The following is a 19,504-nucleotide window of genomic DNA, read 5'->3' as shown; positions in this document are numbered from 1 at the left end:
TAGTGCGCCTTTAACACACTGTGGGAAGTTGCACGGGGTCACAACAGTCATGTTCAGTCAAATAACCTGTCCTCATTACACGTGTAGCACTTGCATCTAATCACACAACAAAGCTATGACTCCTCCAGTAGCTGCAGTGCAGATAAAAACAATAACGTAGTTGCGAGTGTGACACAGTATTTCTGTCAGCTGGTACGTCTTTGCTGCAGTTACAATCTGTAAAGCCTTTATGTGAGCAGAAACAGTCCTTCCCATTCATGTTAAATCAACGTCTGAACATTGATAAACTGTTGATTAAATGTCTGAGTGATAATATCTGTGATAGCCCACAAATTCCAGTTGTAAATACATGCTGCTTATCATCTAAAAGATAAACATTTTAATGATAAACCAGTCAGTCGTTGTGGTTCAGTGTTGGTGGAAGCTTAATTATAGCTGCACTCACAAACTCCCACAAAGACTCTGTCCTACTTTGAAGTTTAAGTTATTTAATTTTAAGGTCTTGTCTTAACCTTGAATGCTGCACAGAGCCAATAAAATAAGACGAGTGTCTGCCTTCAATTAGCTGTCAGTCACCAGGGGGTGCTGCTGCCCTCTAACAGGCCACAGCTGGACCTGGATTTGACAGAGAGGTCTACGGTGGAAGACCTGCTCAGTTGCGACTTGTTAATGTGCAAATGTAATTCTGCACTGAGAGAAATTTGTTGTTGTTTGACATTTTCCTTTATTCATATTAACAATTTCAAAGAGAAAATCCAGCACACATGAGTGTAAGGGTGAACAGACAATTGGAAGTGCAATTTATAGATTATGTAAAATTTAAATAACAGGACAGGACAGTTCACCCAGGTCAACACGTTATTTGTGCAACTTATTGGTTCGATCAATGTCTCTGATATTGACATTGCTGTTATTTCTCTAGACAGGTTGGGCATGTTGATAAGATGTATCATATTGAATACCAAAATGTACAGGAAATACCTGTCAGCTGATTCATTCATTTCAACAGATTGGGTGTAGATTTTCAATTAGTTTGAAAGTGAATGTACAATAAGTTTTCTTGTTTTAAAACCTTTCAAAATTGTTGCTTCTCTTTTTATTGTTTTTAATTTGCACTTTATGGATCATTGCGGGGGAAAAACAGCATTTCTTGCATGTATTTTTCTGATTCCAACTCGATGGTAGCACCGTGCAGTCACAACTTTCAGGGACCAGCTCCTGTGTCTTCCCTATGACCTAACACACATTTTAAATAACACTCTCAAATTCCTTTCAGGGAAGATTCCCTGTTTTCCTCCCGCTCTGAACCTGACATCCTGGAATAAGTGAGTGATGTCACTGTGGGAGGCGGCCAAATTAATTCACCTGATCAATTCAGTGGGGTCACGGAGGAGGCAAATGTCTAAGCTTCTTTATCGCTCCTCCCACTGGTTTTTTTCAGTGTTTGATTAATTAACTTTGACAAATAGCTTGGCAGAGAAAATAAAGAATTCCAAGAGAGATGCAGGCCTTCTTATAAATCTCCAAATCACACGACAGCTTTGAAAGTCATGTGATCAAGCACATGCCAGTATCACACTGTCTGCTAAAGACGGACATGTCAAATGTTGATGGAGTACATTTGGATAGATTTAGATATAAAGACTTCTTTGGCCCTTTATGCCCTATGTCAAATCAGACACTGAATATTACTTGACTTGTTTTGCCTACACAGCTGTGAGCATTTAGGGCCAGCTATAATAAGAAAATCTCAGGTCAGAAGTGACTCCTGTCAGAACTGTGCAGAGTTGCTGCCTCTGCAGTAGGCCACGCCGGTTCTAGTGCTGAACTGGGCTGGCCGTAAGTCTGACCTTGCTCAGAAGTGATCTCTGTCAGTGCCGTTGGCCATGTCGCTAAGAGGCTTGTAGGCTGCAGATCAGTTTAGCACAGCCTCACCTGACTAATCTGATTACTTCAACAAGGCTGCTATCAATGTGCAAGACAGGATAAACAAGAACAAACACTTTACACCTCATGTAGGAGACCGTCTTCATACTCATGAAGCTCAGCCCTGCAGCTATGACGAACGTGTTTGCTGTATTGTTCATGAGCATCTTTTATATTTGAATGTTAATGTTTTATCTGGAGCCCCCCCCCCCCCCCCGCCCCGTCTTAAATTCCAGCTGTAGTGCTGCAGTGAACTGTACATGCTGCCAGGTCAAAAGAGCAACAGCAGACTTTCAGCAGCTTACCACAAGTTATTTTGAGCCCTCGCATCCAGCTCACATAGATCTTATACTTTTATTAGCATTGCTCCCCATTTGTAGGATGCTCATGTTGACCTTTGCTCTGTGACTATTATCTTGTCCAGAATTTGAAGCCCTGACCCCGCGACGGGACGGAGGCTACAAAGACGCCAGCAGGGGCATGAAACTGGTCACATTAAAGACACCTTGACATAATTAATCAATCTAACATAAGCCATGAACATTTTCTGGTATTTCATCAAGGGTGAGGTTCAGGTTATCGAGGGGAAAAAAACGTTACAATCCAAGCTGTAACTGGCTAAATGATGGGATAAAAAAATCCCTTTTACTGGTGTGTGTGTGTGTGAGAGAGAGAGAGAGAGAGTTTTAGCCATGCCTAATTTCAGTTAGCATCTTTAGCGACTGTAGTAAGACTAGGGGAACGCCAAAGAGCGTGAGTGAAGGTCTCAGAAGGATCTGATCCGCAGCAGGGTTACATGGGGCTACGCAGGCATCTTAATCACCAGCTCCAAGCCCCGAGTGACTACATGCAACTCAAAAGATTTTGATGTGTGAAGTCTCCCTGTTCTGGCACCAAAAGTCCCAAGCTCAGTGTTAGCCACCATTTTCATCACAATCCTTCCCAGTTCTGACTATTTAATTAGCAGTTGAATCAGTCTTACAATGCTCAAGGTTAGTTTTAGGTTATTTTAAAAAAGGTTAAAAAAAACATGTTCAAATATCCAAGCTACATCAGCACCTGAGTTTACAGGATACAGAGTGAATATACCTTTACTTTCATCTCCTCCAGCCCTCCCCCCACACACACTCTTCCCACACTAGTATGGATTAAAAGCTAAAGAGAGTTGAGAAGTCAAAGCTGGCCAGTCCTTCCCACTCTCCCCTTTCTTTTACCTGTTACCTCTGCCCAGCTCTCTGCCAATCGTTTTTTTTTATACCAGTCGCTCAGGGTTGGACCTCTTCTCACGCACCGTCCCTTGCTCTGTGGTTTGGGGCGGGTCCCAGTCCAAAACGGGGATAGCAAGACCTAAAGCAAGACTAAACTACTGGAAATGTGAAGGTTTTCATTTTCAGTATTGTCTTCAAGGAACTTGGATGATAATTTGATTTTTTTTTAATTTTTACTTTTCATGCTATCAGGATTACCTATGATATTTTTTCACAACAAAAGGACAAAGATAACTGTTCCTGCTGTATTCTGCTGTACACTCAATCCACCTGGAATCTGCATGGTGCTCCAACACTGACATGGCCCCTATGTAGAAAACTGCTCCAGGTGAGAAGTGTCTCTTATCAAATCATTTTCATTGAATTGTCTTGTCATTGATTTTCCAGCATACCATAAGTGTATTATAGATATGTTTTTGTTAATTCATCCATCATACAGTGTCATTGTATCCAGAGTGACTCCAGTAAAGGTGAGACTGTTGGAACACCAAAGATCATCTAATCCCTTCAAACATTTGTCACAGACTTTTAGGAAATTCGTCTATACAATGTAGAAAAAGGTTCTGAGGAATTTACATAATTTGACCTATTTCTTATTTTCATTTTAGAACAAGGCTAGAATATAAGTCAGTGCTCCTCTTAACCTATTAGCAACTGATAAGCCAATGTCAGTATTAGCCACTTTAGAAGGCTTGTTGGTCGCCACCTTGCTTGTTGCATTTAAGCTTGAAGATGAAGAAAGAAATCAGGCTCGCTGGTATTTTGACGCTGTTAAAGTGTAATTTCACAGGTGGTTTACAACATGCCTGATTTAAGATAAACTAGAGCTAGATCGATAAATCAGCCAGACCGATATATGGGCCTATAGCCTGCTTATTGCAGATATATATCGTATTGGTGTGTATGTGGGCTGATAAATAACAACAAATTGAAGGACAGAAATTCCTAACTAAGTTTAAGGTAATTTAGAAACAGCATTACTAATACATACTTTGTCCACCGGAGAGCACTGACAAGTTGATCTTTTAACTGTAAGATGTCCCACTAAGTATGAATCTTTGTCACATTTCTTTACAGTCTTTCAAACTCACAAATATCAATATCAGCCTAATAAAGTCCTGTATCAGTCGGGCTATAATGTAAACACAAGAACAAGATTGTTGACATTTTTTTCTAAGAGGTAATACTTTCAGTATTGTAAGCTGTGGACCAAAGTTTTTAAATTCTCTTTATAAAATAAAATTGTACTGGAGGAACACTTTTGTTTCTTTGAATATGAACTTCCATATACGTCAGAAGCATGGTTCCAGCTCAATGCATTAGCTGCAATTAAAATTCTTCTCAACACTGGCAGGTTGGTCAGGCCTTGTGCTCAGCTGACAACATCAATACTTTTGACGTGCAGCCATTTTTAAAAAAGTTTATAAATTGGATTTCAGTGTCCTTGTCTTTCAGCAATAAATATATAAATTTATAGCAATATAAATTCAGTTCGTATTTGAAGATCAATAAGGGGGCCAACTGTCTTTTCTAATTCAACCTGAAACACCAGTGTCCATCATTTCATCTTGAGATATTTCTGGCAGTGAATACAAATTTAGATGTTGGTTTCAAGAATCTGAGTGTTGACTGAAGTTGAAGACGAGGAAATCCTCCAGAAATGGATGGCTGAGAAGATCTCAAGAGATTGATTTTAGAAGGGAAAAGAGATACCAAGACCAAATAGAGACATCAAGGCCAGATTTAGCCACACGTTACCTGGCACTTGATTTTTTAAACTCTGTGGCCCCAGCTGAGCTAATCAGCTTGCCACACAGATGCCATTAATTCTCCAAGGAACAGCACTGGCACTCTGGGCACCATGTTCTCTGCGAGACAGATGGATGCTGATAAGATTCAACAACTGTTAAACAAAACAGCTCGGTAACATTCAAGTTAAGGTCAGGGCTCACGTCTGTATCCTGGAGACTGTTTAAGCCCTGAGGTGTCTGTGCTTGAATCACAGAAGTAAAAACTGATCACACTGACTTGTCATGCTACAAATGTCCTAATTCTTTCTACCTTTTCTTCTTATTTTCTGGAGACAGTATGGCTTGGAGTCGTCTCGTCACCTGTCCAGCTTTGGACTAGAGGCCTGCTGAGTGCCAAGGGAGACAGTCCCATCCGCAAAGACACACTCGCTGTCACGCTCATCACCATAAACTCTCTGCTACTCTTCTGTGTCTAAAGCATCAGAATAGCTGTGTAAGGAAATGGCAAGTCACAGAGACCCTCGCTTTCTGCACAACCTGTCCTATCACCCACGATGGCAGCACAACTCAATAAAAGTGAAGAGAAAAAGACATATGCAGACAGTAGCTACAAACAGTTGCCGTGGAGATAGTCTGTTTAAATCAATAGCAGCTTCATCATCATTGTCATCAGGATCATTGTCATCAAAACCACAGTTGCCATCATACCCTGTGCAACGCTACAGGAGCTGGTGGGGGAACTGTTTTCTTCTGCCCTTACTCATGCTCTCATTTCTGCCCTGTCAAGCCTGGGCAACCACTTTCAAGGTGGCCCTGGTTGGACCCTGGACGTGTGATCTCTTATACTCTAAAGCCCTCCCTGACTTGGCAGCCCGCCTCGCCACCACCCGCATAAACAAGGACCCCTACCTCAACAAAGGCTACTGGTATGACTACACGCTGATCAATGAGGACTGCAAGTCCTCCCGTGCCCTCGCTCGCTTTGCTGAGCTGGAAGGTTATGGTGCTGCTTTCCTGGGCCCCGCCAACCCAGGCTACTGTTCCTCAGCTGCTTTGTACGCAAAAGAGTGGGATGTTGGGATTCTTTCCTGGGGTTGTCTCAAACCCAACATGAAAAAAGGAGGGATGTATCCCACCTTTCTGCAGCCGCTGCCACTGTCCTCCCGCGTGCTCTTCACTGTGTTGAGGTACTTTCATTGGGCCCATGTGTCCATAATCTCAGAGGAGACAGATGTGTGGGAAGCCACAGGACAGGAGCTGGCCTCGTCACTGAGGGCCCTTGGCCTGCCTGTCAACCCTGTGGTCACTATGGGGGACGACAAGGACGGGGCTCGGAGAGCCCTGACAAAAGTGCGGGAAGCAGACCGGGTCAGAGGTGAGTTGTAGGTACAAAATGTATAACAACATTAAAACAACTGCTTTATTCCGCATGGATCATCCAAATAAATTGTTTTTTAATCCCTCCTCTCTCCACAGTGGTCATTATGTGCATGCCCTCTGTCCTGATTGGTGGCCATTCCCAGTACCAACTTCTGACAACAGCCTTGGCCATGCGTATGATCGACCGCGGCTACGTGTTCATCCCCTACGACACCCTCCTCTACGCACTGCCCTACAAGGATGCACACTACTATTCGCTGGGCAACAACACCAAGCTGCGGAAAGCCTACGACGGGGTCCTCACCATCACTATGGACTCTGGAGAGCGCAATTTTTATGAGGCCTTCAAAGACGCTCAGGACAGCTATGAAATCCGCAGCAGCACCCCACCAGAGCAGGTGAGTCTGTGTACTGAATACAGTAATAATTTGGTGATTTGGTGAAAAAGGTGACGAATGTGGAGGAAGAGAAAAAAACAAAGACACTTCCACATTTTAATTGAATCAAAATCATGTCATCCCGGTCTCCTCTGTCAGGTTTCTCCATTCTTTGGCACCATCTACAACATGATGTACTACATAGCTATGGCTGCTGAGCAGGCCCGCGCCAATGGAGGCCGCTGGGTAACTGGTCAGATCCTGGGTGAAAGCAAGGGCGGCTTTGAATATGAAGGCTTCAATCAGCCCTTGAGGGCCGGCAGGAACGGTGAAGGCATGCAGGCTCGCTATGTGGTGCTGGACTACAGTGGCATGGGCACCTCTCTCTACTCCACTCATGCTCTGGAGGCTGCTCATACAGACGGCAGGACCGGGGGGTTGAAATACCTCAGTCGTTCGATCCATTTTGCAGGCAGCACGCCCTACACAGACTCAGGCTGCTGGTTTAGCCCATACTTTGCCTGTACTGGAGGTGAGTGCACTGGTAGTGTCACATCACATGAAAGAAGCATAAGCTGGTATGGTGTACATTGCTGAATTCAGTGCATTCAAACGGTCTGTTTTTGTGTTTTTCATCTCTTCTTCTCTTCCTGAAGGCATGGATTCAGTCACTCTCCTCTTTCTTTTTCTTCTGTTCATTTCAATTGGTGGATGTGGAGTTAACTGCTTTATCCGTTTCAAGTATGTACAGCAGAATATCACTGAACAATATCTCAGCCAGTGCTTGTCTTGTGTGATTTTTAGAAAATATCACGATTGACTGTCTTTTTTTTTTGGCTGTTGAGGAGAAGCGGCAGGGTTGGATTCAGCTTTGGAGGGGGTGGTAACAGTGGATCAAAGAAGGTAGTCCTGACCCTGGATGACCTGGTCTTCATCAACACTCAAGTCAGCAAACGGGTCAGTTCTCTATGTGTGATACATGAAAGTCGTTTACCTGTAAAAGATTATCCACTCTAAGCTGACCTGTCTTCTTTGAACTGTGTGTGTGAGCAGAGGCTCAACGATGAAAGTATCTTGAAAAGCCAGCTGGATATGAAGACGCCTCACCACTCGGTGTCTGGTCGCAGTTACTTGGCCTCCACACCAGACAGCTCCAATGTCGCTGTGTTTGAGGTGAGGCCAGTCTGAGGCACATTCAATAAACTCGAGGCTGAGACACATTCAATAAACTCCTTTTTTATCATCATTCCATTGGATGATTTTGGTTTCACAAAGTTGTTTTGTTTTGTGTACACCCCAGGGTGACTGGGTTTGGTTGAAGAAATGCCCCAGTGGAGCAGTATCAGGTGTCAGTGGCAGCACTGAGTTTACCTTTGTCAAGGTAAGTGAATGTGTGAGTGAAGCACTGAATTTCTGCATTCAGATGTTTGTTTGTTTTTTCCTGGCAAAGGCATTTCAGTCATTATTAACACAACTGACTCTCCATTGTTGCCATCCTCTTGCAACATATAGTGAAATCCATGAAACAAACCTGACAGTTCACAACCTTGATGTGTCCATTGTCTCCCTCTCCATCAGCTCAGAGACATGAGGCACGAGAACCTCAATCTGTTCCTGGGACTGTTCTTCGACTCTGGGATCTTTGGTGTTGTGACCGAGCACTGCTCCAGGGGCAGCTTGGAGGACCTGCTCAGCAACGAGGACGTGCGTCTCGACTGGATGTTCAAGTCTTCCCTGTTAATGGATCTGATTCGGGTAAGAGAAAGAGACAAAATGACCCGGTCTTGTTTCATTTCCTTTTCATCTTGCCATGTTTATTCATCACTCACATATTTTCCACAAACTGTTATCAGGGTATGAAGTACCTGCACAATCGTGACATCATCCACGGACGCCTCAAATCCCGTAACTGTGTGGTGGACGGGCGCTTTGTATTGAAGGTGACTGATTATGGGTTCAATGAACTTATGATTGCCCAAAGCATTGACAGTGACACGGAAAAGCCCGAGGGTGAGTTAATGTGCAGACACAGACTAATTCAGTGACCTTGTCCACACATATCTATTTTTTTGTTTATTTATTTATCGTTGTGCATCATTTTTCAATAAAGACCTGCTCTGGACGTCTCCTGAGCTGCTGCGGAGTTCCAGTCTGAGGAGGAGGGGCACTTTCTTTGGAGATGTCTACAGCTTCGCCATCATCTCGCAGGAGGTCATCTCACGCTCTGCACCTTTCTGCATGCTGGACATGCCTCCCAAGGGTGAGAGATATGGCATTAGTAATCCGCATATATGCTATTTTAAATGATCATCCTGTCCTTTTAGTTCCCCACCAGTGTGAAAGACCAATGTGTAATCTGTGGGGATACCAACACGCTATGAATACCATAAGTACATTTATTGTTGCTCTCCACTCACCTTTATATACAAAGTGAGCTGAAAAGACAATGATAAATATTAGAATTGTGGCTGAAAATGCTGCTTTTTATCACCTATGACATTCATATATACTTGATACATATTTGACATAATTTCACGAAATCACATTAGAAACAGTTGCGTTTTATTTTCATCACAACCTGTTTAGTCCGTTTTTGTGCATTTCTATGTGTGCCTAAATCTGTTTGTGTGGACAGAGATTATCAGCAAGGTCAAAGAGCCTCCTCCGTTGTGTCGGCCTGTGATATCGGTGGACGAGGCCCCGCTGGACGTGATACAGGTTATAAAACAGGCCTGGAGTGAAGAGCCGGAGAAGAGGCCGACCTTTGAGGAGATCTTCAAACAGGTAAAAACACTGAGCACATGCAGTGATCCAGATCTACTCCTCCTTATATGTTGTTCTGTACAAAAGTAGCATGCTGGAGATGACGTTCCTGCTCCCTCATTTTCATGTGACAGTTCAAGAGCATCACCAAGGGAAAGAAGACCAACATCATCGACTCTATGCTGCGCATGTTGGAACAGTACTCCTCCAACTTGGAGGATCTGATTAGAGAGAGGACAGAAGAGCTGGAGGTGGAGAGACAGAAGACTGACAAGCTGGTGGCTCAAATGTTGCCCAAGTGAGTGTCCAGCAACTGACACATGAAAGACACGATGAAACTGTGGTGTGATGCTTTAAGTCATAGCTACTGAGGCTGATGAGCATGGAGCATTGGAGCATCAGCACAATTACAGTAGAATATGTTGCATCTTTAAGATCCTCAGGGAGGTCAAAGGTCAGAGACAGACACCCTGAAGCTGGCAGGGCTTCAGTGCTCAGTTCAGCAGGATGGCGGCTCCCTGACATACAGTAGTGGTTTGAGGTCTTCTGCAGGGATTTAACAATAATTCTCAGGCACTGTGGAGACCTGGCCAGCTGTGCAAAATGCAGCTGAATCAAGACCACAGAGAAAATGTTGAGAGATTGTTATCGAAGTGTAGCCGTCCTCTCATGAGCAGGAAAAGCAGAGTATTGCTGTAATTCTGCTGCATTCAGCAACTATGGGAATAATTGGTGCAACAACCAATGATGTGGATATGATCAGACATATCAAACAGTTTGAAGCAAGCACCATCATTGAAGTCCTCTTTAGATTTTACTCGCTTTTCTACACATAACGCAAAATAACTAAATATACTGTAAGTGATGTTTAACACACAGTATAAAACCACCAGATAACATTCATCAGCTGTGTCCTGCAAGTAGATTTTAGTCTCTCACTGACATTTGTCACAGTCTGTTTCTGTTGGCCTCCAAAAAATATACATTTACAATACTACATGACATGTGCAACAGGCCAACCACCTTAGTTCTGTTCTGATGATTTGTAGTGAAACTGATCACCAACAATGTTTCTGTCTTCATCTAAAAGTCAAAACAAAGACACTTTAACATACTCAACTGTGTTCTCCACAGCACTGGATTTAGTTTAATCAGATCTTATTGAAATTTTATTATATTAGATCCAATAAAAAAATGCTGCAGTCATTTGAAATCACTGATCTGCCAAAGAGAAGAGGTTTAACTGCATATTGAGTGGAGAGAATCACACCATGCTGTTCACACATTAAACTGTATCTCAGTAAGGATTTTAGAGGCATCACTTTCATTGCCTGTTTGCAATGATCAATAATAATAGTTTGGGAGCAAATGCTGAAAACATCACATATATGGGATTAGAAAGGGACAGTGGATGAATGTCTGTAAAATAGCTTTCAGCAGTTTTGTGAGAAGACTGTTTCTGCTTCAGCACCTCAGAGAGTCCTCCTCTCATCATCTTCCTCCTTCAGGTCTGTGGCCCAGGCGCTGAAGACAGGCAAGCCCGTCAAACCCGAGCATTTCAGCGAAGTCACACTGTACTTCAGTGACATCGTGGGCTTCACCACCATCTCAGCTCTCAGCGACCCCATCGAGGTGGTCGACTTACTCAATGACCTCTACACACTCTTTGATGCTATCATTGGACTGCATGATGTCTACAAAGTGAGTGTTTGGGGATTGTGCATACATTATCAGTATTATTTCATTTCATTTAGTAGTAGCACTTACAGTATATTTATTTGGTGTTTTTGGGGTTGGTGGTTTCTTTTTTCATTATTTTAAATATAATGAAAAATAATTATATTATGATATACACTCAGAACTGATCTTTTATAAGCTATATAAATCAGCTTCAGCAGAAATAAGCAAACTTAATCGTGCTTTTATCCTGCAAATGAAAATATATATATTTTTTTAAATTTAATTTGTTCATTTTAAAAATAAATATGTTTTTCTTTCTGTTTTTTAACAAAATATTCAAAATTTTATCTTTGTCTATATTTACTGTCAAAATGTCCACAAACATTAGATGTAGGATTCTTTATATTGTTGCTTCTGTTGCTCCTGAATCTCAACATCTGGAGGTATTCCAGGAAAACATTTCCCACCTTTTTTTAAAAACATGTTCTGTCCACTATTTATTAAGATAATGACTTTATTTTGCAGTGTTGAACTAGTGAGATAAAAATGCCACATTGTGTGAGTGTTGAACTCTTATTTTTATGGCATTTAGGTAGAAACTATCGGAGATGCCTACATGGTAGCCTCAGGAGTCCCCAACAGGAATGGCAAACGTCATGCAGCCGAGATGGCCAACATGTCTCTTGACATCCTCCACTGCATTGGGACCTTCAAGATGAGACACATGCCTGAACTAAAAGTCAGGATCCGTATTGGCCTGCACTCTGGTGAGCAATATGTTCATCCTTTCTGTGCTGTGATATACAGTTCTTTACCATGAGTAATTACTGAAAGAGTCACATACATGTGTTGATATGGCGAGACATGAATCCATATTTCAGAGTGAGTAAAAATGTATTTGTTGCAGAGGATTAAGAATACAGGAACCCAAGCTGCTAAGGCAAGGAGGTATTTTTACCTTCTTTATCCTCGTCTGGAACTTATTCCTGGAACAGTGAAACGCTATCCACTTAGAGTGCTGTCATCCAATTAACACACTGCATCCTTTAGATTTCTAACTCTATTCTATGAATTTCTTTATGCACACTGATGTAGTAGTGCACAGCTTTAATGTCATGTATTGGGGAAATAATTGCATACTTTTATTGAAATGCTGAGTCTTCTAGAAAGAGTGGGAACGAAAACTGTATTGAAAACTCATAAAATGGTTTATGATATAAGGTATTGCTTGCCGAGAAGAGAGGCATCCTAACTGTGTCTGTGTGTGTTTGTGTGTGTTTGTGTGTGTGTGTGTGTGTGTGTGTGTGTGTGTGTGTGTGTGTGTGTGTTCTTGCATGCTATGTTCGCAGGCCCAGTGGTAGCAGGAGTGGTTGGTCTTACGATGCCTCGTTACTGTCTGTTTGGAGACACTGTCAACACAGCATCTCGAATGGAGTCCACAGGGTTGCGTGAGTGTCTCATATAGTCTCTAGTCATAGACCAGACAGATATCCTCTTCCTTTTCTATCCTTTTTTGAAACTGACATAGTGGTTGAGAGGACAGGTGTAGTTTATGTGCATGCTGCTTGAGGCTAAACAGGGCTTTAAGTGAGCAGTCCTGACTAATCCTTTAAGACTATCAGCGGAATTAGAGGCGAATTGGAAGTTTCAGTGTAAATGTCGTCAATGACCAAGTTCGGCCTCGGCTGCCCTCTATGCTGTATAAATGAAGTATAAACAATGACGTATTAGCTACTAAGTGCACTTTACTTATGTTTAAAAATAAATCTCTCACATTTTATGGATCTCCCAGAAGTAATAAATACTGTAATAAATGAAGCTATTCACCTTTAAACTGGTCAGACTGATTTACTAGATCTAAAATTACAATTATGTATTCATGCATGACTTTACTGTATTTTTGCTGTTGGGAGCAAAACAATGATGAGTAGTTTACTGCCACCAAGTGGCTCAATACCAAAATGACAGCTTGACTTTCTATATTTCTCAGATATAATCATTGTAAACCTCAGAAAGTCCAATACATATTTTACACGCATGCCTGATATTAGAGCCAATCAATTCCAGTGTGCAAATGTTGAGTTTTTTTTTCTGCATTTGCTATCACAGCTTACAGAATCCATGTCAACCAAAGCACAGTTGATGTCCTCAACAGCTTGAAGCTGGGATACAAAATTGATGTCAGAGGCATGACAGAGTTAAAGGTAAGATAATTAAAGAATCACTTTCATAATATACACAGAAGACATGCAATGCACCTACTGTAGCACTGGCCTTGTAATAACAGCTAATGGATGCTAATGACTATTTATTTTTAGGGAAAAGGGATTGAGAACACATTTTGGTTGGTAGGGAGGGAGGACTTCAACAAGCCTCTGCCTATTCCTCCAGACACTCAAGGGTAAGAGAATGTTTTGGTTACTCCTCCACATATGCAGGAATGTGATTTACCTGGTTTAATCTTTGCACTACATTTATACAGTATCATTTTAGATTGTTGCAGCAATCAAATGACCTATTTGTATGAACGGTATGTCATGTTCTGCCCTGTGTCCCAGTCATGGTGCATAAAAAGCTGTGTTTCCTATTACAGGGGAAGCAATCATGGTATCAGTCTAGAGGAGATACCTCATGACAGAAGACAAAAATTCCTGGACCGACAGAAGAAGATGGGCTAGCCTGATTTTTTTTTTTACTGATGTCCCAGAAGGAAAGTGATATTTTTCAGTGAAAGAATACACAGAGAGATGATGTGTGAATGAAAGGTTGAACATGCAACATCCAACTACTGTAATTTGTGCTACGCTCAAAATGAAATCCAGCACCAGTGACATGGGAATTTATGGGGATTTATTGAAATAATTTCTATGCTAAAATATTCTTTCTTGGAGAGTATCATTCTCTTTATTCGCAGTTTTAGCACATCGGTGCCACGATAAACCCGGGCTCCAAGATGCAAAAATGAGCCAAAAAGAAGCAATTGTCTATATTATATTTGTTCAACAGTTGTTTTATTCTGAAAATAAAACATACGCACAGTGCAACATGCATACCAAGGTTAACTTATAGATCCAAAATGTGTTGGTTTATAGGACAGCAATCGCTTAACATGAAGAGATTGTGTTGGATGTGTCTGCAAAAGTGATCGCAGTATCGTGTGTAATGCTGGTGTACTTCATGTACTGTATGTATTTGTACTGATCTTTGTGCTTTGTAGAGATATTCGAGATATTTTATAATGCGCACCCCCAAGGGCGGAAGCTATTACTGCTGGACCATTCATCTCGGGTATAATAGAGTCTGTGCTGCACTCACTTTAGAAGCATTAGCCTTTTACAGCAACACAGAATTAATACATTAAAACATTTTCACAGTAATTTAAGCTGGAAAGCACTGGACGGGTCAGTTAGGGTTGAGAGCTCAGGTCGGGGATAGCTCTGATGTTGCTTTTGTAGCAGTGTTGTTGGGATTATTCACACATTTGATGAATGAAGCCATATTATCCAAAAACGGTCAAAATAATGACAAAGAAAGCATCTGGTTTGTTTATTTAATATTAGATTTAATTTTAATATAGATTAAAAAACTCAATATCTTTTTGGCTGCTGGGTCTCTACTGTGATAGACCTGTTTCATTTTAACTTCAGTTTGAGTGTATCTAAAGACAAAAATATGCTTAAAATGTTGTTTAAAAGACTTATTCCAATGGCAATTATAAAAATACGGACAGAAAATTATGCTGGTGCCAAAACACCTGCAAAGCCGCAAATAATGAATAAATTCCAACATTTAATGACAAATCGTTTTTTAGAAAAATGCCATGGGACCCACATGAAATTGTTCTTTAAAAGATTGACTGAAAAGAATGACGTGCATCTACAGCATGTTTCCCTCCCCAGTGATGTTATGAAACTACATACATTATGTACTGTTTCTAATGTTGTGTGTGTTGCTTTTAACATTATCCTGACATTTTCTACCAAAACATAGAAGACAAGACCCTAACTATTGCTCACTAACAAGAACGCAATTTCACTGTAGCTTCACCTGCATGTAGCCTGTTACTGAATGTACTGCACAGCATGCTGAGTGTTCAGTAGTGTCTAAATAGAACAGCAATAGGAAGACCTGATTTCTGTGACATACAGTATATCTGCTCAGCAATAATATACAGAACGTCTGAGTCAATCGACTGAAATGATCATCTCCAATAATGTGCTTCAGCAGATTGAGCTTTTTCGTGTGTGTCGCCATCTTCGAGAGGAAAATGTCTGGCTGTGTCAGAGTTTTTCAGCTATTATCTTCTTTTTTGAGCTCTCCAGGACCCCATTCAGCGGCTGCATCTGAACGTCCTCTGAGAACAAATGTCCCTCCCATGCCCACCCCCATGGGACCCTAGCTGAATTTTACTGAACATACGGGGGAAGCATGCATATAAAAAGGGGAGGACAGGGTCTTCTGAGTCCTTTCTCTTTGGCCTGGGGATGTGTATATACTGTAAATTTGTACATAGTTAGGTTGTCTTTGTGTCCTGCAGGGTTAGGGACTTTTTAGTGGAGTTTGTTTTCCTGCTTGGGTTCCCTAAACCCCTGACACAAAAGGAGATATCAACAAAACACAAGGGTTTAATCACTGCATTCAGAAAGCAAGCGACCGCATTGTTCACTCACTCTCTGTTGGTTCGCTAATTGTCTGCCGCAGCACTGATATTGAAGCAACAATAGCCAGCAATAGGCAGGCGATGTCAGGATGTGATTTTCCTCCTCCGACAGTTTCAGTCTGTGGACATTTTCTTTTAATTGGGAGCTCACTGCTGACCACTTGTCACAGTAGCTCAGCGTATAGACAAACAAAATGGACATCTGATGACTTGATTATCAGGTTGCTTTTGGTGTAGTCTTTCACACCATTAAGTGTTTAGCGCGAGCACTGGCTCTTCAAGCACGACTAACCCCCTGATGAAGAGGAAGCGCAGGATTCTGAATCAAGATGAAGAACATGGGGGGAGCTGTCTGAATGTTTCTTTGATGGGTATCTAAAGAACAAAATGAGTTATTCTATTACATAGGTAGAACCTACTTTTTCTAGATTTTTAATCAATTTGCCAAATAGATAGATCTCATCAAACATGAATGGACTGTATTGTTCATTTTGAAAGTGATCTCAATGTGTTTCTGTAAATAAATTATGGTTTTAGTGAAGATCTGGGTGTCTTCCCATGTTTGTTTTATTGCCTGCTCTTGAGTCTGTGTGTTGAGGCTATTTTCCCTAATGGTACCCTGACAGCACATTAAATTATGATTCAAAACAACTGGACCAATGAATCATAAACTCAATAAAGGCCAATGAATCATACTGTAAATGACAGATAAGCCATTTATAGATTGATACTTCTAAGGTAGTGGCTTTTATCTATCAAATCTGATTCATACTTTTCAATTATAACAAGTAAATGGAAAGGGCAGTACAAAGGACTTGGCAACAAGGGGTGACGTAATTAAAGCATCAGCAACATTAAAACTCCAGTCAGTCATGAAGCAGAGACAGTAACTGGAAGTCTTACCTCACCATTTCACCATAGATCCCCAGCAAGTTGCAGCGATGCTAACAAGCTTTGGGCTGCTTTTACTTACTTGGGCCGGTGTGACTCTGTTTTATTCTGCAGTGGAACAATCCAATGAAAATGTAAGGATGGCTTTACATAATGCAACTTCTGTGCAATAAGCTGCACACCGTAAATGCACACATAGAGGGTTTCTAAGTGTTTTTGTCACATTTTCGTCCTGAACATTGCAAATGATGTTGAATCTGATTGCTGAAACACAACCTCCACGGAGCTGAAGCTGCATTTAAGGTGCACCGTGTATCTTACAGTAATGCCTGCCAATAGTTCACATAGATTTTGGATCAAGTTGACAAATTTCGAAATTCAGAAACTTAATTATAGTTTCCCTTCAGTGACAGAGTATATTTGCTACTTTTTAAAAATGATCTTTAAATGCCATCACAAACTTGTCCTAGTGTCAGCTACCACTGAATGCAATAAGATCATATTTTTAAATTGTGAAATGATTAAACATTATTATCTATTATCCAAATCAGAATATGAACAGATATATATCTACACGATATCAGTGCCCTGAGGATCGTGTCAGCTCAAAAGCAATTCTTATTTCTGCCACTAACTGGGGTTGCTATGAGGACAATTTGATCAGTTTGACAGGCTGTTATGCCAAACCTTTTTTGGCCCTTTGGTGGTGCAATCACACCCCTGGGATTCAACCTCAGACTGTATAATCTACAGTAGGAGACACTTTCCTTTTAAACTCCTGTGTTGTGTAGTTTTTTGTTGCTTAGGGTATAAATTAGTTTAGGCCATCAGTGCTATGGTATGTAGCATTGTTCAGTGACTAGTATGTGTGCATGTATGGGTCACAATATAATATATAATAATAACAAAAAATAACACGGTGCACAGTAAAAAGCTAACCACTGCCATGTTGCGGGCTCTGGGGGATGCTGGTTTGGCCGTCCTAGTCCCTGCAGTGTCTTTTGTGCTCCAAACCAACCAGTTAAGACCATCAAGTGATAACAGAGCAATTAACTCAATATGTTGTAGGATTTAGCCTACTGTTGAGAATATTTTGTGTTAACTATCACCAATGTATTATTTGTGATATTGAGATTAATGCTACACTGCATGTTTTCATCAACTCAGCCTGGAATTTCTTGCAACTGATGATCAAGGCATTCAATTTGCAGCTGCCCAATGGTTGTTGTAATATCTTTACATTTAATTTAGATTTGAAGGTATAATCAACTAATTGGACAGAAAAAAAACCTATATTATTACATAAAATATGGTTACACAATTTCCTATCACTATAATATTAGATTTCCGAATATCTTATAATAAATATAATAGTGTGTCTATCAGGAGTTATTTTATCATCATGTGCCCACTGTGTTTACTGTATAGGCTACTGGGCTATACGTTTTTTCCCGTAAAATATGCACATATGCATTTAATGGCTGCATGACATTTAACAGTACTATACCTATATATAAAATATATTAGGCCTATAGCTGCATAAACCCTGACCTCTCAAACAGCATGTTCTGCAGTTGTTTTCCTCCGGTCTTTGTACAGTCGGCGGGGTAAAATCCCCCAAAATAAATGCTGAATTACGCGACATGAACTGTCTGATCGTCCACATGATCATGAACCAAGTCTCTCCCGGCTGAACACCGTGTTCCTCTGTGCAGCTCATCAGTCCTGGAGCCCCCCTGGCATTTGACTGGCACCGGCTTGGAGGTGCCAGTCTAGCAGAAGCTGCGTCAAGTCAGCCAGGGAGACGCAGGGGGAGACCGGAAGCGTAGCAAGAGGGCTTTCACAATTAAAGCATACTAGGTTGTTTTTGTGGTCCCAACAAAACACATCAGAATACTCAGATGACTTGTTGAATCACGACCTTATGAAGCTGCAGAGGATAAGCAGACACTGTGATTATTATAGGTTTTACTCTGAAAGATCAGCTGTTCTTATAGGAATGTGACAACAAAAGAGATGATGACATTTAGCAAACTAAATGCCGCAGTAATGTGAGTGATTTGTATCAGATAGTAAATACAGCAGTGATTGCCGTACACTTATTATAACTCAATGTTATCTTTCTCCTTGAGCATTGGTAGGTAGAAAATGGACAAAAATGGTGTTTCACAGTAGAGTTGCTGACCTTTCACCTGCTGCTCCTCCTCAGTTAAAGGAGGTAGATGATAGTTTTGATTCCCTCCTCTAATGGTCAACTTTAGGAGACACTGGACAAACTCAGGACTCCGGTCTGTGCCTGTGTTATCCTTGTCCTACTACCCTGACCAGGATATGTGATGAAAAATGCAGTAATAGATAAGCAGTTGGATTTCATTCGATAGGGGTTTTATTTTGAAATCTTTACCGGACGTTCAATTGTTATCCCCCCTAACTTGACAGTGCTGGGTATAGACTGACTGTGGGCAACCTCAGACAGGTGGAGGAGACGTCCTCAAGCAGCTGAACTGCACCGCGGTTGGACTGGATCGGGCAGGACTGGGCTGGGCTGCGGGACGAGCAGCGGTGGACGCTGTGCACGCTCGGTGCGCGGATCCTCCTACAGCTGCTGGATTCACAGTATGATACCAGATGCAGAACATGGTCTGGCTGATTTTCCCTTCCTGAGCCTTCGCACACATGCTGGACACTTCAATGTGGACACGGGGAGGACGAGGGATGTAGTTGCAATGGATTAATGAGGCGCACACATGGACTTCGGTTTTTTCCCTGAGATTATTGGCTTGTAATATTTATCGCCCTGCTTTGGCC

At 41.5% G+C, this 19,504-nt stretch overlaps 1 protein-coding gene across 1 annotated transcript; it reads left to right on the top strand.

The window, feature by feature from the left end:
• The first annotated feature begins 5,446 nt into the window (after positions 1-5,446).
• On the top strand, positions 5,447-13,823 carry gucy2d (guanylate cyclase 2D, retinal). Its single transcript, XM_070916948.1, has 18 exons — positions 5,447-6,320; positions 6,422-6,723; positions 6,862-7,234; positions 7,359-7,443; positions 7,548-7,659; positions 7,756-7,875; positions 8,003-8,083; positions 8,281-8,457; positions 8,556-8,712; positions 8,813-8,962; positions 9,338-9,486; positions 9,600-9,763; positions 10,974-11,166; positions 11,738-11,912; positions 12,495-12,593; positions 13,255-13,349; positions 13,464-13,546; positions 13,739-13,823. Exons 1-18 carry the CDS (start codon positions 5,447-5,449, stop codon positions 13,821-13,823), a joined length of 3,474 nt encoding a protein of 1,157 aa, XP_070773049.1.
• The last annotated feature ends 5,681 nt before the right edge of the window (positions 13,824-19,504 follow it).

The sequence above is a fragment of the Enoplosus armatus genome, chromosome 13 (assembly GCF_043641665.1).
Source record: "Enoplosus armatus isolate fEnoArm2 chromosome 13, fEnoArm2.hap1, whole genome shotgun sequence".
Classification (NCBI taxonomy): Eukaryota; Metazoa; Chordata; class Actinopteri; order Centrarchiformes; family Enoplosidae; genus Enoplosus; species Enoplosus armatus.
The sequence above is the reverse complement of the archived record's forward strand: the minus strand, read 5'-3'. Positions and strand labels throughout refer to the sequence as shown.

Bases quoted from the DNA above. Each gene is read 5' to 3' on its own strand.
- gucy2d (XM_070916948.1), top strand. From the start codon at position 5,447: ATGGCAAGTCACAGAGACCCTCGCTTTCTGCACAACCTGTCCTATCAC. The intron at 7,876-8,002 runs GTGAGGCCAGTC...TGTACACCCCAG, and splicing joins CCAATGTCGCTGTGTTTGAG to GGTGACTGGGTTTGGTTGAA. The intron at 9,764-10,973 runs GTGAGTGTCCAG...TTCCTCCTTCAG, and splicing joins GTGGCTCAAATGTTGCCCAA to GTCTGTGGCCCAGGCGCTGA.